Source organism: Haliotis rubra, unplaced genomic scaffold (assembly GCF_003918875.1).
Source record: "Haliotis rubra isolate DU_JTF1 unplaced genomic scaffold, ASM391887v1 Scf1124, whole genome shotgun sequence".
NCBI classification, from domain to species: Eukaryota; Metazoa; Mollusca; class Gastropoda; order Lepetellida; family Haliotidae; genus Haliotis; species Haliotis rubra.
In genome coordinates this window covers 214550-238829 of record NW_025765031.1, presented here as the reverse complement: position 1 = coordinate 238829, position 24280 = coordinate 214550, and the positions used below count along the sequence as shown (strand labels likewise).

General features: G+C 40.4%; 1 protein-coding gene across 1 annotated transcript in view; it reads left to right on the top strand.

Moving 5' to 3' along the window:
- LOC124290469 (opioid-binding protein/cell adhesion molecule homolog) overlaps positions 1 to 21474 on the top strand; it is a 42644-nt gene extending 21170 nt beyond the window's left edge. The window contains exons 2-10 of the mRNA XM_046727174.1: positions 677 to 760; positions 4678 to 4881; positions 5863 to 5984; positions 7527 to 7677; positions 8515 to 8808; positions 9334 to 9460; positions 10458 to 10653; positions 18474 to 18542; positions 20143 to 21474. Coding sequence (XP_046583130.1) covers positions 677 to 760; positions 4678 to 4881; positions 5863 to 5984; positions 7527 to 7677; positions 8515 to 8808; positions 9334 to 9416 — 938 coding nt within the window. The 3' untranslated portion in view covers positions 9417 to 9460; positions 10458 to 10653; positions 18474 to 18542; positions 20143 to 21474. The remainder of the gene's footprint in view (positions 1 to 676; positions 761 to 4677; positions 4882 to 5862; positions 5985 to 7526; positions 7678 to 8514; positions 8809 to 9333; positions 9461 to 10457; positions 10654 to 18473; positions 18543 to 20142) is intronic.
- The last annotated feature ends 2806 nt before the right edge of the window (positions 21475 to 24280 follow it).

Here is a 24280-nt window from a genome sequence, read left to right as displayed (position 1 = left end):
CAATATACTGATTGTATGTACGCTTCATGCAGGTGATGCCTCCATTGAGACAATCCATGAAGTCCTGGATTTCAACTTTTTTGAGGAAATGAATACCATGCCAAATGAATTATTCACAGATCTCTGTTATTTAGCTGAAATTGGCTTAAGTGCGGTGTTAAACATCCAATTGTACCAAACTTTCTTTACAATGAGACCAATCTTAACCAACGAGGAGAGTTCTGTGGATATACAACTTGTTAATATACTCATGCCAATAATGGTTGTCACCCCTCCCCACCCCAACCCCCACACACCTCACACCCACCCCACACCCCTCTCAATTAAGAAAATTGAAGGGGTGACAACCATTATTGGCATGAGTATATAATATGAGCGACGTTTCGGTGTAGCTACTAACACCGTTATCAAGAAAATGTTAGTAGCTACACCGAAACCGTCGCTCATATTATATTAACAAGTTGTTTATCCATAGAACTCTTTTCGTTGTTCATCACACCAACTTCTAAATGCCACTCAAACAAGCAATCTAAACCAGACACTACAGATGGCATAAAGACAACTGCGGCGTAAAACAATACTTACACACTGATAGAGAGTTCCCAATGGAAATACATGATGCATTGATGCATGTTTTGTTAAATATATGTCACAATATTGTATTTCTTATTTTCAGGTCAACAATTCGTCAGCAAGCCCCAGGGTTATGCGGTAATGCAAGGGACAAATATAACGCTGAAATGTAAAGTCTCAAAGTTAGGTGAGTATTCTTTGTGCACTAGTCATTCTGAGATGTGTGGTTTTGACACACAAGGTGATCATACATTGGCGGTTAACTCGGGGGGACCACTTTGATACGTGTGTTAAAATATCTCAATAATATTGCTACTATAACAGTATTATTGCTGTGGCTGGTTGGTTTGTTGTTTTACGCCGCACTCAGCAATATTCCAGCTATATGGTAGCGGTCTGTAAATAATCGAGTCTGGACCAGACAACCCAGTGATCAACAGCATGAGCATCGATCTACACAATTGGGATACGATGACATGTGTCAACCAAGTCAACGAGGATGACCACCCGATCCCGTTAGTCGCCGATTAAAACAAGCATGGGTTACTGAAGATCAGCTCTAGCCGGGATCTTCAGGGATTATTATTTCTGTGACATAGTTATGATATGTCTGGGATATTGCTTTGACAATGCTTTAATTTTCTGTAATATTGTTACACTATAGCAATTATATTGCTTTGATATAGCTATAATATATCCGTAACAGAGACTAATGAACATATTTTACAGGAAAAAATCTTCATAGTGAAAAACAATAAAATTTAATGAAAAGGAGCCTTTCCAGAAGGTGTGGAAATCTACACTTGCCAAATTTTCTAGACTTGCGTGGGCTTTCTTGGATATATTTGTTTCAGGGTTTGAATGATATTGCTGTGGCAGCTGTGATATTGCTGTGACAGCTGCGATATTGCTGTGGCAGATGTGATATTGCTGTGGCAGCTGTGATATTGCTATGGCAGCTGTGATATTGCTGTGGCAGCTGTGATATTGCTGTGGCAGCTGTGATATTGCTGTTGCAGCTGTGATATTGCTGTGACAAGTAGTACTATTGTAGTGATTTTGTACTTTCTTAAAAAATAAAACACAAAGGGAATGCGAAATGTTTTATACTCTGCATATTTTATTAAATTTGATTGATAAAAGGATGAAAAAATGATGATCAGTACCTGGGGTGACCAACATTCAGTCGAAATGTCGACAAACGTGTGACAAAGTGATGACGGACATGTGGCCTTAAAGCCATTATCACTGCCCAGTATTGTCACAGCTTGTACATTAATCCTGCATTTGATTCCCATTAATGACATTTTCGCAGATTTGAATTTGCTGTACCACGTTACAAAGGTTTAAAGCGGACCCAGTTCAATAAGAAATATTGCATTCATGTTGAATTTTTCGCGAAGACACATCTGTAATATTGCTGTGATATATCTGTAATATTGCTGTGACACATGTGTAATATTGCTATGGTATCTCAGTAATATTGCTGTGACACATCAGTAATATTACTGTGACATCTGTAATATTGCTGTAACACATCTGTAATATTGCTGTGTATATCTGTAATATTGCTGTGATATACCTGTGACACATCTGTAATATTGCTGCGACACATCTGTAATATTGCTGTGAAAGATCTGTAATATTGCTGTGACAAATCTGTAATATTGCTGTGATATATCTGTAATATTATTGCTGTGATATATATGTATATGTGCTGTGATATCATAATATTGCTGTGACACATGTGTAATATTGCTGTGACACATGTGTAATATATTGCTGTGATATATCTGTAATATTGCTGTGACACATGTAATATTGCTGTTGAGATGTGATATTGCTGTGATATGTAATATTGCTGATATATCTGTATATTCCTGTGACACATATGTAATATTGCTGTGATATATCCCTGTAATGTTGCTGTGATATATCTGTAATATTGCTGTGACACATCTGTAATATTGCTGTGATATATATGTAATATTGCTATGTCACATATGTAATATTGCTGTGATATATCTGTAATGTTGCTGTGACACATGTGTAATATTGCTGTGATACATCTGTAATATTGCTGTGACACATGTGTAATGTTTCTGTGATATATCTGTAATATTGCTGTGACATATCTGTAATATTGCTGTGATATATATGTAATATTGCTGTGTCACATCTGTAATATTGCTGTGATATATCTGTAATGTTGCTGTGACATATCTGTAATATTGCTGTGATATATCTGTAATGTTGCTGTGACACATCTGTAATATTGCTGTGACACATCTGTAATATTGCTGTGATATATCTGTAATATTGCTGTAACACATCTGTAATATTGCTGTGATATATCTGTAATATTGCTGTGACACATCTGTAATATTTCTGTGATATATCTGTAATGATACGATTTGGTGTTGTGTGGTGTGGTAATGACATATAGACGACATTTTCCAAAGTTATTGTTATGTTGTTTTTAAGTTTAGAAGTCACGAACTAAAATTAGTATATACTCATGCCAATAATGGTTGTCAAACCCCCCCCTCCCCACCCCCTCCCCACACACCCTCTCCAATAAATAAATTGAAGGGGGTGACAACCATTATTGGCATGAGTATATTTAGAACACGGCATGTGTTCCAACGGTCCATCATTTTTCACAGACAGACAGTGGGTTGTCACATTTCAAATAATTTACAATTTCATGGAGCCATTTTTTTCATAGAACTATTTTTTGTATTGTTTTAAGCTTAAATGGATGAATTGCCTCAATCCACGCGTCGCCAGTTTAGCTTTTTTCTTGACGACTGGTAAAAGTCGACCTAAGTTTCGGCGACAAATATTGTTTTAAAAAATGGGTTAGACGTTTGAAGTTTTCACAACAAGACCGGATGACAGTGTTTATTGGTAACAACTTCTTTATTGTCTGCTGAAGGGGCAAGATGTAGGTTGTCCTTGTCCGGGTTTTTTTTTGTCAAGATCATGCCATGGTTAAGTTAATTATTTTTAAACACATGTCAAACTCTTACAGGCACAGACAATAATGTTACATGATGTCACTTTAACTATAAAGATGTTAATCCAGCTATATATACCTTAAACAGTAAAACGCAAGAAAAATATTTGTAAGCGAAAAATACTCGTTTGTTATCCCGCTCAACTGTACACAAAACCTTGGCATTACATGGTATTATAAACAAAAACTCGTCCACAATGCTGTTGTTATATACATGTACTATTGCTGTGATATACAGGGCCTATTCTTTATATAGTCTTAAAGAAGAGGGACAAATAACTAGATACGACCATGGCCATTGAAGATGTGCATCGGGAACAAATAACACTGTCCAGAGTACTAGGGACCGTTCATAATTTATGGCTAGGGGGTGATCATGATTTTTATGATGAAGAATGTACAATGTGACACCCACCCCCACCCCCAACCCCCTCCAATGCATGTACAAAGTAAAAGTGACCCCCTGCATGTCATGTACGTAATCAATGACCCCCTCCCCTTTCCCATAATTTTGAAAGCATAAATTTTGAATATTTTCATGGACAATATTGCTGGACCACCTCTAGTCCATGTGTACAAAATTGCTGACCCTGTAGAACATGTGTACAAAGTTGGATCAGCTAGGAGAGAAGCACAACTGCTACCAATGGGGATATAAACATTTTGTTTAAAGTTTCTCTAAATTGCACTGGTGGTTTACTGTTGAGGTAGTCCAGCGCTTTACATTATACTGTTGGGTTTTGGATGTTTGTTTCCTTTTTACCAGTAAATTACAGATGATGACATTTGGATTCATTTTTGACATTTCGTCCTGATCCTCTTTAGACACGTAACTGTATCTGTGGTTTGGTGAATAATAGTGACAAAAACCAATTCCATAATCATACAAAATCTCTGCTAAGATCAGTCCGCTATGCTATTCCGACTATGCCACCAGTTTGTCCCGAAGAATGATCATTAACTTCTGATGACACCAACTGTTGGCGAAAAGAGAACATATCCTTCCCCGCCTGTTATGTCCGTTACAAATACATGCAAATCCAAGACAATTCCTCACCTGATGTTCTTCACTGGCTCTGTTGCAGGTGCTAAGAACGTCATATGGTCACGTGATGTAGCGTTCATATCGATGAATCACATGATCATTGGCGGTGACGTCGACCGGATGAAGATTACTGGGAAGTACAACCTCAACATCTTCAACGTGACACAGGCAGACGAGGGGGAATACGTGTGTCAAGTCACATCTACCCCACCTTTAATACAAAGGTCATTCATCAACATCACAGGTGAGACTCCTGACTCTACTATGGGGCGTAACTCCACCCAGCCTGATCCGACCTCAAAGTGGACTGGATGTATTTTCATAATACAGGTTATATATTTAATTTTACGTTTCTAGCTAGTATATGAGTACAACAAACAAACAACAAACACAAAATTTGAAAAGGGATTGTCACATCTAGTCTTGAACAGTTACGTCCCTTAACAGTTCAGTATTGAGTCAAAGATGTTATTGATCATTTTCCGTCATCTCTCAACTCTTAAATTGTGTTTGTCACTCCAATACCTTAACACCTGCCTTATCATAAAACTACAACTGTCCTAGGGCTAAGGTGACCGTAACTCCCATACTTTAACATAAAACTACGACTTTCCTAGCGCTAAGGTGACCGTAACTCCGATACCTTAACATAGAACTACGACTGCCGCAGCGCTAAGGTGACCGTAACTCCCATACCTTAACATAGAACTACGACTGCCGCAGCGCTACGGTGACCGTAACTCCCATACCTTAACATAAAACTACGACTGCCGCAGCGCTAAGGTGATCGTAACACCCATACCTTAACCTAAAACTACGACTGTCCTAGGGCTAAGGTGATCGTAGCACCGATACCTTAACATAAAACTACGACTGCCGCAGCGCTAAGGTGATCGTAACACCCATACCTTAACATAAAACTACGACTGCCGCAGCGCTAAGGTGACCGTAACTCCCATGCCTTAACATAAAACTACGACTGCCGCAGCGCTAAGGTGATCATAACACCCATACCTTAACCTAAAACTACGACTGTCCTAGGGCTAAGGTGATCGTAACACCCATACCTTAACATAAAACAACGACTGTCGCAGCCCTAAGGTGATCGTAACTCCCATACACTAACATAGACTTACGACGGTCGTAGCTGTAAGACTGTTTTGTACAATGGCACCCGGAACGGCAGTTTTATTGATTGTTGAACATGATATTTGACTTCTTCCAGTACCCTCTACGGTGGAGATGTTGAATAAAACAGTTGACATCGAGGCGACGTTGAAGGATAACGTCACGCTGACGTGTGCCGCCACTGGAAAACCCAAGCCCACGATAGTGTGGTCACGAGAGGTGAGCAGGTCCAATTAATGGGAGTCAATGGGGAAGCAGTCACCCCTTTGTCATGACAGTGCCCAAGGATAGGGTGCGACGGTATCTTCCCATAAGACAGACTTCCCAAAAGACAGACCGCTTAAAACAACACATTTATGGTTGGTTGCATAAGGCTTAATTAAGCTGTACCCTTGATAATAATGGTATGTGCCCTGATAAAAAAGACAACATTAGGTGTTAACTATAGTTTCATCAATTCATGTTATGAATTATGATTTTTAAATTAACACACATTGCATCAGCATATATGTACATATATTTGCCAATCACATTTACTTGTGAATATTATCAAAACAATACTTTATATACATGTACCTATCTAACATATGAGACCAAGCACCATATTATTTTACGTCACATGTTTGTCAGTGAACAAATAACACTTATTAGGGAGCCACTTGAACGTCATCATTTTCTCCTTTCACCTTGTTCTTGGCATACAGGTAGCCATCTGGAACTGGCCTCGAACATGTAAATAAGCTTATTGAGGACCAGTTTGGTATCTTTATGAAATCGTTGATATTATTTTACGCTGACGAGTGGTCTGTCTTTTGGGAGTGAACCGGTGCGACGAACGTAGGTTTGTCAGCATCCTGCTCAAGGGTTTCACCAAGGTTGTCTTCTAGGTCCCTCGTTTTCTTTGTTGCCACCCAAATATATACAATCGGAATAACATTCAAATGGGGTGAGGACCTAACTCTATGGCAGATGCGAAGGTACATGTAGACTGTAAGGATATTTTGTCCACTGCATGTGATGCATTGGTTTATTCATTTCAGTACGATCATGAGAGCCTGTAACCGTAAACTTTATCAACGCTGTCCGAAGTGGACCATTATATAAATGCAGGAAGCATGTGACAGGCGTTCCTGTATGGTCCGACCGTTACTAGGTGGGCGTGTAGGAAGGGAGTGAGTGAGTGAGTTTAGTTTTACGCATCTTTTAGCAATATTGCAGCAATATCACGGCGGGCGACACCAGAAATGGGCTTCACACATTGTACCCATGTGGGGAATCGAACCCGGATCTTCGGCGTGACGAGCGAACGCTTTAACCACTAGGCTACCCCACCACCCCGTGTAGGGAGACGGTAAGATAAGACAGAATGGTAAACGGGTATCTCAGAACAATGGCAACACCTGCCCACCCACCTGTGTACCCAGTGTGTGTGTGTGTGTGTGTGTGTGTGTGTGTGTGTGTGTGTGTGTGTGTGTGTGTGTGTGTGTGTGTGTGTGTGTGTGTGTGTGTGTGTGTGTGTGTGTGTGTGTGTGTGTGTGTGTGTGTGTGTGTGTGTGTGTGTGTGTGTGTGTGCTACACAAAGCAGATCTTGTCTGTTTTGTTTCTGAACCGGATTTAATTCAGAACTGGCCGAACGTTCCTTTTCATAATGTACACTAGTTATGGTTTCGTCTTTACATATTTTTGATATTCGACATATTTGGTGCAGTAGTAGACGCAGATATTTCAGCTATAACATAAAAATATATTTGTATGTTTTAGGACGGGTCCCTTCCCGGGGGTAAGAAGGAAATGGAGGGAGACACCCTCACCCTCACAGAACTGAAGTACAGCCACGGGGGCGTCTACAAATGCACCGCCTTCAACGGCGTGGGCGATCCGGATGAAGACTCCGTCAGGGTGGATGTTTTCTGTTAGTGTTGTAAGCTGGTGTAGATGTTTGTAGTTGCCTCCTATTGTTCCTGGGTTCTAATTGTTAAACAACGATTTTATTTGTTGGTTTGTTGTTTAAGGCCGCACTCAACAATATTCCAGGTATATGGCGTCGGTCTGTAAATAATCGCGTCTGGACCAGGCAATCTAGTGGTCAACAACATGAGCATAATCTACGAAGTTTGGATACAATGTCTTCTGTCAACCTGACCATCCTATCCCGTTAGCCGCCTCTTACGCGGGCATAGGTTTCTGAAGAAAAATTCTAACCCTGATCTTCACGGGTGAACAGTATTAGAAACTGGGAAAAAAGCACAGAAAGTACGGTGAGGTGAGGTGGGGTGAAATTGGGTTTTACGTCGTGCTTGAGAATATTTCACTCATATGACGACGTGCATGCGTGCGTATGTGTATGTGCGGCTGCTTGTACTAGCCCAGACTTAATTAAAAAAGCTGGTTTTATCAGACACATTATACTGACTCCGAGCCGACCAGTCCTTGTTGTACCCATTAATGCCGAGCGTCTGGCAGGGACCAACAAGTACCATATTTTAACGTCTTTTGGTATGACGCGGTCGGGGATCGAACCCGCGACCTTCCGCTCTCCGGGCGGACGCTCTAACCACTACACCACGGAGGCGGTTCAGAAAGTACGGAATATCAGGGATAGTAAAGGGAAACCAATTCTAACCCGTATCATCACGGGTCTGCTTAACAACGAACTATTAAGGAAGAATAAATGAAAGACTAATATAACAATAAATAAATTCATTCGACATCAAGAGTAGATGTTTAACAGTTTTGTCTTTGTCAACAGATCCACCGACGATCCACTCCAAGCCTAAGACCCTCCGGACTGGTCCAGGTTTTTCAGTGAAGATTCCGTGTATCGCGAGTGGACAGCCTAAGCCCACAATTGAGTGGCGACACAACGATACGGTGGTCGACCTCAGGAACCTCCCCAAGAACATGAAAATGTTGTTGATAGAGAGAGGCTTCAAAATAGACTACAGCATGGAGATCAAAGGCATTGAAGACGACGACCTTGGCTCCTACTCCTGCAGGGTTACCAACAAGGAGGGATCTGACACACTGAAGATCATGGTGACAGGTAAGATCACTGATTGTCAGCTAGGGCTGTTTGACCAGCAGTGTCATAGTTCCTGTATGCCGGGATACCCAGATAGAATCAGTTGTTGGGCAGGGCCTCCTTTCACAAAGCACTAAGCTGATCGTAAGTCACTAAGTTTACCTTAGTGCAATGTTAGCGAGTAGGAGTTAAGGTTAACCTTAGTAAAGGTTGCTTCGTGAAAGGAGCTCCAGCGTGTGAATCGTGATGTTGATGGTACTGTACCCGTGGATGGTACGCGTGAAGATCCGGATTAGAATTGGTCTTCAGCATCCCATGCTTGTCGTAAAAGGTGACTAAAGGTGTCGGGTGGCCAGGCTTGCTGACTTGGTTGTCACGTCATCGTATCCCAATTGCGTAGATCCAGGCTCATGCTGTTGACCACTGGATTGTCTGGTGCAGATGTATAGCTGGAATGTTGCTGGGTGCGGCGTTAAACAACAAACCAATCAACCAACCTGGTTGTCCCGCACTGGAACCATCTAGTATTGACCATTCATGTTTCAGCGTTACCTGGAAAAGTTGAGATCAACGGCCCCGCCACTGGCAACTTCTCCAGGGTATACGGCGTGGCGTCACCTGGACGGTGACATCTGCAGTGAAGCCTGTGACGTACAAGCTGATGTACCGAGAGGTAATAGTAAAAAAATGGGGGGACACCAGAAATGAGCAGAAGGAACATGAATGCTCAATACTACATTTCGATCTGGATTTTAGCATCGCGAGTGTCACCCCTTATGTATTTTATGTAAAGAGTGTTGCGGGAGAATTTTCTAAAACATCCATTTCTTCACCGATTTCGTTCAAATTTGAAATATTAGTTAATCATAACATATAAAAACAATATACGGTTGCAAAAAATGTAGATTTATATTTCAAAAATTATTGTCAAAACAGTGATTCGAACCCTTGTGGTTAGAACCAACAACGAATAGTCGCCTAGTGGTTAAACGTTCGCTCGTCACGCCGAAGATCCGGTTTCGATTCCGCACATGGGTACAACGTGTGAAGCCCATTTCTGGTGTCCCCGTCGTGATATTGCTGGCATATTGCTAAACGCGGCGTAAAATCACACTTACTCACTCACTGTAATAAAGTTGTTTATTCATGTATTGTTATCCTTCCTAAGGCGCGATGGGGTGGCCTAGTGGATAAAGCGTAACGCCGAAGACCCGGGTTCGATTCCCCATATGGGTACGAATTGTGAAACTCATTTCTGGTGTCCCCCGCTATGATATTGCTGGAATATTGCTACAAGTGGCGTAAAACCATATTCACTCTTGGAATAAGCTTCACACACTACTTTACACGCACCAGTTACAATATATAGGCTTCATGGACACGATACCGCGTAACGGCCTCGTCAGGACGACACACCATTAGATCTTCAATCACGTGTTTGGGGTGGTTAGGTAGCCGAGCGGTTGAATCGTTCGCTCGTCATGCCGAAGACCCGGGTTCGATTCCCCACATGAGTACAATGTGTGAAGCTCATTTTTGGTGTTGCTAAAAACGGCTTAAAACTAAACTCACTCACTCAATCAATCACGCTAACACAGAAGAATGGTGACATTAGCATCACTTGTTTACCATGACCAAAAACTCTCTTCACTCACTAACTTCACTTGCAGATGAATGAAACATTCGAGGGCAATTGGACAGAAGTCGATGTGGCGGCAACATCCAAAGATGGCGTCATTACCAATATGCAGTCATACAGCCTGACCGCCCTAGCTCCTGACACCAAATATGAAGTGATGTTGAGAGCTTACAATAGCTATGGCTGGGGCGAAGTTAGTGATAAATTCATGTTTACAACAAATGAACGTAAGTATGGTTCTAATCATATTTGTTAATAAATCATTGCGTTATTAGGTGGTAAATTCAGTGTAAGTGATTTTTGTTGTTGGTTCATTGCGTTGTTTTTGTACACTGACAGTATATTCATTCTGATGATATTTAGCACTGGTCCACTTTTATATATTGCCGTCCTTTTCTAAAATCACTGTAGCTATACAGCGGGCATCTAAAATGATTCTGGTCCCTCTTATTTTTCCTTCAAAAAATTACATTTATAAGAAACCTACTTCCCCATAGCTGCCAACCCCTGAGAGTTCCAATGAGTGAGAATCTAAATCGTCAGTTATCAATATTTTAATATACCAGGATTAGTGGTGTTCCACTATGAATCAGTTATTGATCAGTCTCCGATAGCTGGGTTCCCAAACACTCACTCTGATAGATGCTAAAACAGAAGGAACTCTTTTCAGGGTCACCGGTTAGATGTCGCGTGTTCGACCCTTGAAGATCCGGGTTAGAATTGGTCTTCAGCAACCCATGCTTGTCGTAAGAGGCGACTAACGGGATCGAGTGGTCAGGCTCGGTGACTTGGTTGACACATGTCATCGTATCCTAATTACGTGTATCGAGGGCATTGGTGTTGATCACAGGACTGACTCGATTACTAACAGACCAATACCATATGGCTGGAATATTGCTGATGCAAGCGTAAAAAAAACCCCACACGCTAGAAATATCACGTGATAGGTCGCACCGGCAATTTCATTCTTCTATGCCAGTATAACATTAGATAAAAGTACCGCCGTAATTTGATTACATCGGCGTTAAGACCTCAGGTCACATACGTGTGTGTACCATCTTTTGCCATTCTCCAAGGCCACACAGCAGTAGAAAGTGTAACAGGAAGGAGTATATAGAAAGTGATGTTTCCTGTAGATATGACAGTTGGGATTGGTTTCCTCAAACGAAAAACGAAAAGAAAGGAGTAAGATTTAAAAATCGCACCATGCAATGTTTCTGTATCTGAGTGATTAACTGATCTTTTCATCAGAAATTATTTATGTCATATATTTGCTTCACAAGCATATATTTTGCCAGGAAACATGATTGTTTATTTGATATATGAAGACAGCCGGCTGTAAACATTCAGGAAGCTGACGTAATTGATGTTTGTAATGTGTCCAATGACATGGAAATTAAAGAAATGTTGGCTTATGAAGACCATGGTTTATGGCTATATACCTCCTGTTACTTATTTGTTTTTTGTGGGAGGTTTGCCTGCAAGTTAATATAGCTAATATGTGTGGTTTGGAACATTTACCGTTTGAAATCTTTCACGTTTAAGCTCGTGTCTTGGGTTTTAAACACAGTGATTGTTTGTGCTCCCTTTTCGTTTTTATTTACCTGTGTTTATGGAATCATGCTTATACTGAAATGTTAACGTAAAGAACACCAAGCTTTGTAATTCTCAATGGGTGATAAGTACTTTTTGAAAATTATATATTTTTTGTTATTGTACTGTGACAGTAGGACACCATTTGTGCATTAATCGATCAATCAATATACTGTTTCAAAGACAAACTTGAACTTATTCAAATGTAAAGGAACACCTATTGACTGATATTTGTAAGGCGCTCTTCGAGTGTTCCCATATTCTTTGTTTTGTCGTACCTTAGGCAAGTATGTATTTGCATTATTTATTCAGAACGTATGTACTCTGACAGAAGGACACCATTTGAATATTAATCTGTCAATCAATATATACGTTCCAAAGACAAAATATAATTTATTCAAATAAAATTGAAATTATTCAAATGTAATTAAGGAACAATTAATGATTGATATATGCAAAGAGTTCTTCGAGTGTTCCCATATTCTTTGTATTGTCATACCCGAGGCAAATATTTATTTCCATTATTTATTCATAACGTGTTCTTTGGGACTGCCTTATTTGGATTGAGTGAATTTATATTCCAAAACAAAGTATGCGCACATTGTGATACGCTCGGAGGGCTCCAATATGCATGTTTGAAATGTATTTTACTTCAAAAGCTTTGCTTCCCGATCTTTCTCTCTGTTTAGTGGGTTGTATTTCACACAATGGAAGACATCCCACTACTACACTGTCTATATGTGTGATGTCAGAATCATATACAGCGAAACCCCGCTAATCTGGACCATAACGACCTCACCAATACGGACCAGATTAACAAGTTATGACGACCGATATCCTTCAACTTGTGCACGTGTGGTCAGTCGCTGTAGTAATCGGGTTTCCAGATTAAGTGTGTCCGCATTAGCGAGGTTTCACTGTGTACCATTTATCATGAAGCACAGGTTGATTCAGACAACTGACTTAATAACATTGGAACTAGAAAAGTCATTCCGAACTAGAAATGTTTTGGGTGACAATATTAAAACAATTGCGGGGGGTATTAAAATGGACTCCGTCCGTGCGTCCGTGTTCATTTGTCTTTTTCGGAGCAGAACTTTAAAACCAGTTAATATTTCTTCACCAAACTTGGCACATGGATAGATTTGGTGGTGTACTGGTTACCTTTGGTAGTTTTGGTATCCTGAATTAAATATTTTTGGCGTTTCCATGGCAACAAGTTTGACTTAGATTGAAATTGGTGGTTACGCTCTTTACCGTAGCAGAACTCTAAAACCGTTCACTATTTCTTCACCAAACTTGGCACATAGGTTGGTCTGGTGGTGTGCTGGTGCCTTTTGGTAATTTGGGATTCTGAATTAAATATGTTTGGCATTTCCATGGCAACAAGTTTGACTTAGATTGAAATTGGTGGCAGTGCTCTTTTCCGGAGCAGAACTCTAAAACCGCTCAATGTTTCTTCACAAAACGTGGTACATACATACATCTGGTGGTGTACTGGTGCCTTTTGGTAGTTTTGGATTTCTGAATAAAAGATCTTTGCATATCTGGAGCAGAACTTTTAAAACCTTTCAATACTCTCCTTCCACTTTTCTATATTCTCACCAAAACATTTGACATAATCATAACTCGTAGACATGTTCATGAAGAGTATTTTGCCATTGCGGGGGATATTGATGACTTTGTCTTCTTGTTTCCTTCCTATTGTTTTGCCCATTTCTATGGTCCCCCCAGCTGGAATATTGCTAAAAGCGGCGTAAAACCACACTCACTCAGATCTGTTTTTTCGGGGATTTTACTGTAATGGGTTATAAGGATGATGTAATATGCAACGCATAATTTAAAACAATGTTGTTTTTATGAACAGCACGTTTTACCAAAAATGGAATGTTTTGGAATGAAATTTTCCTTACCAATTTTACAAAGTTTTGAGGAATTCTGCCAACTAAAGCACATCACACAAGGGATCAGCAAATTTATTACAAAATATGTTTTAAAAAATACCATTAATTTTAAGATAATACCAACTGAAAAGGAGTATGTTTATAATCAATATACAAGGAAATAGGTTGCAACTGGTTCAGTGCATATCGAGATCAAAATGGGGACAAATATTCAACATATTTTTAAATGAGTGTCTATTGCTAAACGCTGACCATCAATGTTAGAGGTCTTAGCAGCAAACAGCGTGGTAATAATTCAGATCATGGCAACGACACAAACTTTAGCCCAGATATTCTCTTACTTTTTTGTTACGCTTGGCATGGGCCTGACAGCAACTCTGCTTCATTGCAGTATTAAACGGAAATTATGGTTCTGTGGATGTGCCAAGACAAAGAAAATACCGAGACATGTTACCTTGAAATATTAATATATACATTTTTCATTAAAAAACAAGAAGCGTTTATGACCCGACAAGTCAAACTTGAAAGCAATACGGTCAATTCAAACGTCAACTCAGAACATAATCCACATTGATATGTGCCAAAAAGAATTCCATGGATCTAGACCGTGTGCTCTGGGTCAATAAAGAACAGGTGATGACACCAAGTGTTCTCGCGCTAGGCACACACGTCTCATCGTTCTCTCAATAGCACCATCCCTGGCTTAGTTCTTATGTAATACATACGTTTCAGTGAGTAACGAGGAGATTACATCGAAATGCAAAATATACTAGTTATGTCCATCACTCATGTGGGGGCGGTGGGGTAACCTAGTGCTTGAGGCGTTCGCTCGTCGCGCCGAGAACCCGGGTTCGACTCCCCACATAGAAACAAAGTATGAAGCTCATTTCTGGTGTCCTCCGCCGTGATACAGCTGGAATATTGCTAAAAGCGGCGTAAAACTAAACTCACTCAGTCAGTCAGTCATTTGGGAATGAAATGTAAGTGAGTTATATACTAGCCACATAAAGAAACTGTGCAGTGTCAAAATATTATCCCAGTTGATAAGTACGATAACAATGTCAAAGGTACATATAAACTTTAATGGAGGGATCATGAGACCATAACAAGTCGGGAGAATTTGAATCGAAAAATCAATCACAATGACGCCACGAGTCCACAAGCGGGACAGGGGTCAAAGGACCATGTCACAAGCTCAATAACGGGTATGTCCACCATCGGCATTGAGAACGGCAGTGAATCGACGACGCATAGAGCCTATCAAACGTGCAAGGAAGGCTTTTGGGATGTCACGCCAGATTCTCTCAAGTTCTGTTGCAAGGTCAAGGACGTTATCATGGCGGATGAGTAACACGGCGTAGACGTCGACCCATCTCGTCCCAAACATGCTCTATCGGGGAGAGATACGGTGAATTTGCAGGCCAAGGCAGTAAGTCAACGTTGTGGTGTTGCAAGAAATCCATAGCAACCCTTGCGATATGAGGGCGGGCATTGTCCTGTTGGAATGTTAACCCAGGGCCATGACGTTGCAGAAAAGGAATTGCCACAGGTCGAAGAATCTGATCCCTGTAGCCCACACCAGTTAACTTGTCCTGAACAATCACCAAAGGAGTTCTTTGGCGTGCTGTTATTCCACCCCAAATCATCACGGAATCACCACCACCAAAGCGATTCCTCTCCAAGACACAGGCCTGTGCATAACGTTACGTCCATCACTATGGGAAATGTTAAACCTGGACTCATCTGTTAAAACAACATTTCTCCACCAAACCAAGGGTCTGCGGACATGATTTCGGCACTACATTCGGCGAGCTTGCCGATGACGTTGTGTCAGGATAGGCCGTATGGCGGGACGTCGTGGTCTGATCCCGTGATGACGTGAACTTTGTCGAACTGTGTTGGTGTGGATACGGCGAAGTCCTGGGACTGTTCGGGCAGTCATCACTGCAGTCTGAAACCTGGGGCGCAGATGGGTCACCCTTATCAATCTGTCCTGTCTTGGCGTTGTTACAAGTGGACGTCCAGAACGTGGCCGATCAATGACGTCATTTGTGTTCTGGTAGCGTCTCACCAGTGCAGGAATGGTGTTCCGGTGGCAGTGGAAATGTGCAGCCACTTGTCGTTGAAACATTCCCCCACAGACCATCCCAATGGCCTCATGACGTTGTGCAGACGTGAGCCTTGGCATGCGATGCGTTTCAGTAGCCGTTTAAGTTTTTGACCGATCGCAAGGGCAGGGGTTGAGCTTTCCAAAGTGAGAGTATTGTGTGGCATTCATTTCCTTTGTTTCTCTTTCCCGGAATGCACGTGCAACAACGTATTGCACTTCTCAAGGACGGACCCACTGACGTCACGGAACGTGGCACGTGCATGCATGTTGGATACATGTTACTTATCTCTTGAGTTTGAATCCTTATGTGTCTACACAGGTTTGATAAATTTAGATTTTATATTGTTGTATGCACAGTTTCTTTATGTGCCTAGTATACTTTTAGATTAAGAGTTCGGGAGGAACAAATGACCTGTTCGTAGTATCCGTCAATTCGTGATAAGCGTGTTCGTTATAAACGTAGTCATAGGATTCAAAGCTCAGTTTTGAGTGATCCCAGATCTTCTGCAGGTGAATTTCTCTGTGTTAAAATCCTCAACATAAGAAAACTTTAATAATCCACAACAGAAAATAGAATTTCAATGAAAGCCTCCTTCGTATTATGTACGGAAATTACCCATGTTTTGCCAATGCAAATCTATAGAATGGAGATAACTCAAACTTGCTAGATTCTATGTCATATGAAAATCTGGTATTGGCTAACTGCCTAACTCTGGTATTCCTTATTGTGATCCGATACCCGTGCTTCAAACAGTACACAATTAACATACACAATGGGGATGGGAAAGTATGGTGCAACAGCAACTAGGAAGATGATGTCGCACACAGAGAGCTATTGTGAATGTATGATGTGCACATTTTGGCAGAACGTTTTAATCCTTGCAGTCAATATATCACAATATGTATTGCAATATCTCTTAAATTATTGCAATATATCGCAATATGAGACTCAGGGCAATATCCAGCCCTATATGTATTAGACATTTTTTTTCCCAAACAGTAAGTGGAGACGGATTTACATGTGACTTTGTAATGAATAAAACGACAAACATTGTACTTTCTGTGGTAAATATGTTCTGAATAAAACGTTTCCCTCCAACCGGAATTGATCTAATTAACCCGGAAGTGCTCCATTGTTAGAAACACAGGATGTCCTATGGGGAGATGGGTGGGCCAGAGAGGCCATAAACCTGTGTCTGATGGTTCGAATCAGCAGTGTATTTTTGCCCACCAATGTATGAGACTAGGTTTAGTTTTACGCCGCTTTTAGCAATATTCCAGCAATATCACGGCAGGGGACACCAGACATGGGCTCGTTATAATAGGCTACCCCACCGCCCACCAATGTATGAGAGTGAGTGAGTTTAGTTTTATGCCGCTTTTAGCAATATTCCAGCAATTTCACGGCAGGGGACACCAGAAATGGGCTGGTTATAATAGGCTACCCCACCGCCCCCAAAGTATGAGATTATCTCATACCTCATACTCACATGTTAAACTACATTATTAAGCTTATTATTTTAAACATCAGTGTTCAATACACCTCACTCACGCGGATAACTCTAAAATCAAAGTGAACAAATCTGGAACTTCCTGTATTTTGCGCTGTACATTTATCAACGGAAGTCAATTACTAATCTATCGATAGTCACGCATACTATCGATGCATCGATAGCTTTTCGTATCTGCCATCGATTAATTGTGATCGAAGACGAAACAATTGCAATCAATCGATAGTTCGATGCATCGTTATAGCACTAATTTTATTACATATGGAAAGCCCGGACTGAACTGAAATACATAACATTTTGTACAGGTAGTTGGGTGGAATCGTTGTTAAACGTGTACTTTAGAAACCGGAAGTGAAGACATCACTTCTTGATGTAGCATTTGTATTTGTTTTATTTATATATTGTTTATGAGGTGGTTTTTCTAGCCGGAGTTATGTCATTTGACATTATATGACGATATAAGGCACAGTGTTAGTTCCATTAATGTCCTCATTGTGTTAGCCTGAGGCAAGATGCTTTAATACGACATGAGGAAGGAGGCATTCATTTTCCCATACCAAAATATAAAATACAGAATATGTTATGTAACTATTTCTCGATTATGACCTCCAAGAAAAGGCTGTGAGTGCCCTTTTTTGCTTTTGCACGTACTAGGTTGTATGAGGCATGCATTTCCCATGCCAAATAATTAAATACGGAACATGGATATACGGAGTATTATGTAACTATTTCTCGATTATGACCTCCAAGAAAAGGCTGCGAGATCCCTGCTTTTGCTTTTGAAAGTACTAGCTGTTTTCTAGTTTACAATATGTTTCAAGGGTCACGTTGTCTGAATTATCCTTGCTTATATCATTGACCATTCAACCTCTTTCCTCTCATCGTCACTGTCATTCTCTCTCATCGTCACGTGATTCGTTGATTGACAGCTGGGTTTACCCCACCCCCTACAACACGAGTGCCCCCGGTAAGGACGCATAGTAACGAAGAAAGGGTTTGTAAGTACACCGCAAGTGTTTCGTTGTTGTTACGTAATACACTGAATATAGATGACTATGTATCTTAACATGAACAAGTATGCAAATATACGACATGCGTATTTATGAACTTCTTGTAAACGCATTCATGGTCGTGCTTTATTCCACTCAAGTCTTCCGTGATTATATGGTGAAAGAAAAACATCAGAACAGATGCCGTTTAGTACTGTGCCCAGCCATAGAGCGTGTGAAAAACGAACTGGCTTCATATGTGGTGCTTATGTCACAAATAGAATTTGGGGCTTGACGAAAGTGTACTTCAACGCTCGTTCAGTTTGCTCCTGTGACGCAAGAGACTTACAATTCCTAATCATTCACTCGAATTTTATGCAGATATATTTCTTAATTTGTTGTGTTGTGTAAATATTTACTAACAAACATTTTTACTTTTAAACACTGTCACAAACGTATGATATAACTCAGTTAATTATCCATATATTTGATCACAAAGAAAAGTAAAGCAATGAGAGATCTGGACTTACAATTCCTAATCATTCAGTCGAATTTTATGCAGATAATTATATTTCTTGATTGTTTTGTTTTGTGTAAATATTTACTAACAAACCTTTTTTCTTTAAAACACATTTGATTTTGTCAAAAATTTATGATATAACAGAGTCAATCATATATATTCGATCCCAAAGTAAACCTGAAGCCTATGGAGTAAACGTATTGATGTCCATTTGACATCATCATGGTGTGTAAATCGTCCCAAGTCTAACACCATCAATTCTTTATCAGAACCTTTGCTTGTGGCAACAAGTGTTCTCAATGGACAAAAATCGCGAAATCATTCTGTTATCACCTGTTTCGTCTGTAAATGTTTTTCGTTTCGTTTCGTTTGATTTTCTTTCTTTCTCTTTCTCTTCTCCGTTCTGTTCTACTCACTGCACGTGTTCTATTTGACGTATCTTTTGTCGTGTGCAAGTGTTCTTTTGCTACGGGAACATACCCAATATAAACTGAGTAGAATGTCCAAAGCAAGGTATAACACAGAACAATGGGGACCGATTATCATATATTTGATTCTCAAATACGTAGTGTAAATACTCTTTGACGTCATGTCCAAAATGACGTCATTTGTGACGTCATTACACACAGTCTATCCCTTGTTTCATTTTTTTGTTTTAAATTGAACATTCTCCTGACTTTCTTTCCGTCAAACACTCTAAACACAAAGGCAGTGGTGGCTGCCATATGTGAACACTGACTCGTGGAACGGCCGCCATGTTTTGGATAAGTAAGGGAGTGAATATGGCTTTACGCAGCTTATAGCAATATTCCAGCAATATCACGGCGGGGCACAATAGAAATGGGTTTCACGCATTGTACCCATTTTGGGAATCAAACCCGTGTCTTCGGTGTGGCGAGCGGAGGCTTTAACCATTGTGCTACCATACCGCCCTACATTTTGGATGACTAATGTATTAGTGAAACTTCTGTTGATTCACTGCAGTATTTGAGAATCGTTCCGGGCCTTTCCATTCATCGGTGTGTTACGAAATATAATACACACATCTATATGATCCAGACCTTCATCTGTCTATGTATTTCCTTGCAGATGACGACCGCACCAACGATGGCAACCAGCTGATTGCCTGGCAACCGATGGCATTTCTACTCTTGATAGCATGTATATCAATGACCCCTTGATATAGCCTACAGAACATTTGCAAACGTTTGCATATTGGAACTGTTTGTAAAACTGAACTCCGATTACAATATCGATGATGTAATGTCAATGACCCGTTCCAAATGTGGCAGAACATTGCAAGAATGTTGTTAAAAGTGATTTTAAGTCTAAAACTCAAAACATTGCCAACAACTAATTGGAAAAGTTGTAATTCTCAAATGAACAACACAAAAAAAGAAGAATTAAATATCGACTCACATTTAAATCCAGTTTGAAAAGTTTTACTGTAAAATGTGTTTTATAGGTAAAAGGCTAAACGCAACTTCTCTGTGAAATCCATTACAGGTCACTTTTCATATTTCTAAAGTGCCCTGAAGGCATGCATTTAATTCTAAGTCCTTCTGTAATATATATTTCGTAAAATCATGTTTGAAAGATCATGGTTCAGTGTGAAATCATCATCCCTTTACTAGAAAACCTACCCACAATGTCACACGTTATCATCAAAATGAGAAACTAGCGTTCGTGATCCTTTGAATCTGTCTACTTATTCATATATATGTTTTAATATAAAAGTATGAAAGGTGTCTCAAGCATATCGTATCTCTCAACCTGCAGATTACCTTTTAGTGTACACTTTATAAAGATTAAGCGCCTATTTTACTTTCATTCCAACCTCAGTAATGTACTTGAAAACTACACCCGGAAACGATGTAGTTACAGAAACTAATGAATACTTGATGCTAAGACATCATTGCTATAGGTTTTGAATTGTGAAAAGTAAAAATACAATTCAAACGGTTGGGCTGTGTTAATGAATCAGTGTTGAAATTTAGGGTCATAGCTTTAACAACGTCTTCATCAAGGGTTGTGACTTTCTCTCAGGAATACTCAGCACACGAAGGTCTTTAAGATGCCTAAAAAGAGTTAACGCTGAACTCCTGTAACTACGCCTTGAAATTGTACGAGGGGTCAACATAATTGCTCCTAAAAGTATGTAAATACTAGTAATCATTTGTTCTCCTGTTTTGTACCTACTAACACTAGATGTCCTAAACATGACTAGAAATTGTGTCCTTATTTATTTGAAACAAATAGTATCTTTCGAAGCAGTGACCAAAATATTAAATAAATCAAATAATGAAGAAGATTATTTGATTAGTCACTAGGCTGTTTGAGAGCATTTAATCCGTGAAGAGATGGGTAACAACTACCCATGCTTGTCCTCAGATGCGACTTCCATTCTTCTAGACTACCAGTTGTCCGACTTCCATTCTTGTGGAAGCTGCGGTGGCTGAGTAGGTTAGGCGCTGACTTTGTGTGCTGGCGATTAGGTGCCTGACTCTGAGATAGGACTGACTCCCAGATAGGACTCAACCCTACATAAGTACGTTAATCTGTACTTTACTGAACGAGTGTAATTCCAAATATAGCATCTGTTTCATTTGACCACAAATGACAGTGTGTATTCATTATATCTCTGTAATAACGGAGAGCGCGGCAGTAACACAAACAATATTAAACACCAACATCAGCAGATATCTTCGTGGCTGGATGAGACAAAAGCAGTTGTGTTAAAAATATCTTAGAACAGTACTGGTATGATGAAGATGGTCTTGTCACACTCAATAGTGTTAACCTATAACACCAATGGTTCATCAGAATGTTTGGTGCAAAGCACGTCCGTCCTGCATCACAAGTGGTTTACTTTGTGAAACGTGTTAGGACAACTTCTATCAAGGATTTTTTGTTCTGCCATGACACATGAGTAGTATACACAATGGTGGTACGGGACCAGGTCCTTTTCCAAGGCTTAATTTGAAAACAATAAGCCGTTCCACCATTGTGCATGCTACTACTGAGGTGCAAGCAAAATTTGATGACAATCGGTTGAATAGTTTCTGAAATATTGACTTTTAAGTGAGAATGGGGTCGGGAAAAAAGCTCGGTGTGTGTGTGTGTGCTTGCGTGCGTGCGTGCGTGCGTGCGTGCGTGCGTGCGTGCGTGCGTGCGTGCGTGCGTGTGTGCGTGTGTGAGTGTGTGTGTGTGTGTGTCATGTTAGCCAACAACGGAAAAAACGACTTGAGTCTCAGTCGGCCGTTGGCTAAAACACTCAGGTGTACGTCGAATGACATACAACCAGAAACCACCGTGACCGGCACGAAATTACCCGATCTCGTTCCGTATCGCGAACTGTGCATTCATCTCGATCAGACTGCAACGTAAAGCATTGAAACACGACGAAATTAGAATTCTAGCCGAAGCGAACTTAAACACAATAGACAATCGGATTTCCAATGCGCTCAGCGACTCTAAAATCTCTGAAGAGTAGTTTCATGTGGTGCTATCAAAAATCGCAAAATATCACAGAATGAAACAAGAGATTCGGACCAAGTCTCGTAAAAACGACGTCATTTGTGAAGACGAGAAAAAAACAACATAGAATAAGGGAAGAAACAGGCCCGACAAGCTTTCATTACGAAAACCAAACAAATCATAGAAGGAGATTCACAATAAACTGTTTCGCGGACATCAACATAACGTAGCCAGCCATCTCAGCGAGCTGTAGGTAAATAGCTGACACACACACTGCGCTCGCTCAATGCTACCGAGACGGCAGCGAGGCGACCCGGGGGAACTGCCGAGAGATGGGGTATGATTTAGTGGAAATCAACATAACGTTATACAAGCCGAGACGAGCCACACACTGTGACTCGCCCACAGCGCTCGCTCGGTGATACCGAGACGACGGGAGGAAACTGCCGAGAGATGCGTTTCATTCACTTTCAGACATCTGTAGCCTCGCTAGTCAGACGGCCGTGCATCATCATCATTGCCGAGCCGAGAGACACACACACTTTTACTCGTCCACGGCGCTCGCTCAAAGCAACCCCCGAGAGACGGTAGCGAGGTGATGTGACTTGCGAGACCTGCGTTTCATTCAGCTAAAAACACCTCTCGCCTCGATAATATATAACAAGTACGACAATGGATTGTTAGCCTTTCGCCCGACCGACCCCATGCTCACTAAAAGTGATTATTTCCTAAACTATTTGACCGATATTCGTGAAATTTTGCATGCATCTCGGCAGATGGTTACGCTATAGCAAAACGGCATTGGTAACACTTTCGATGACTTCATTAGATTAATCAAGACTTAATTACGACAAAAAGTTGGACATTTTGCCTTTTCCCGACCTACCCCATGCTCACTTAAAAGTCAATATTTCAGAAACTATTCGACCGATTTTCATCAAATTTTGCTTGCACCTCAGTAGTAGTATACACAATGGTGGGACGGGATTAGGGACTTATCCAACGCCTTGGAAAAGGACCTGGCCCCGTACCACCATTGTGTATACTACTCATATGACTTCGTCCCTGTTCTCCCATGACACATGACTTCCTCCCTGTGTCAGTATTGTTATCGGGTTAAAAATACATTAAAATATTTTAAAAGCCGGCTTTGTGCCCAAAGGAAGTCATTTATTTCTCGTATGTGTCTTCTTTCTAAGTTTATTGTACATGTTAAGAAATATTTATCTGCATACTGTCGTATTTAATAATATCAAAGACAATTCATGTACTCTTGTTTCAGTTAGAAGTGATTCTTATATAACTTAAGTCTGGTTAAGTAAATTGATTTGCTAGTAGCTTATGTATGTATTGTTTGATTGTATGCTGCTTTATAAACACATTTTGTTCGTTGAATAAAAATTCCAATACAATGTAATTTATGGTACATTTATTCCAGGTGATGTGGCTATTGACTACAACTGTTTAATGTTCCATATGCAAGTTACACAGGTGGCTGAATATCCTAGCCTGAGATACATCATTGTATTAGTCTGTTATATACGTATTGTATTTTCACTGTCTTTACTGTCAACATAATCTTTCTGACCATAATTTTATTGTCTTTGGTACCCTGAGTTTCAAGAGGTTAAGAGCAGTCAATTAATTTACGAAACGATCATTCGTACGCATACACCGTGACGTTTTGTCACATGAATAGCATTAACATCACTTTTGAAATCATCGATAGGTATAGTCCCTTTGGCTCAAA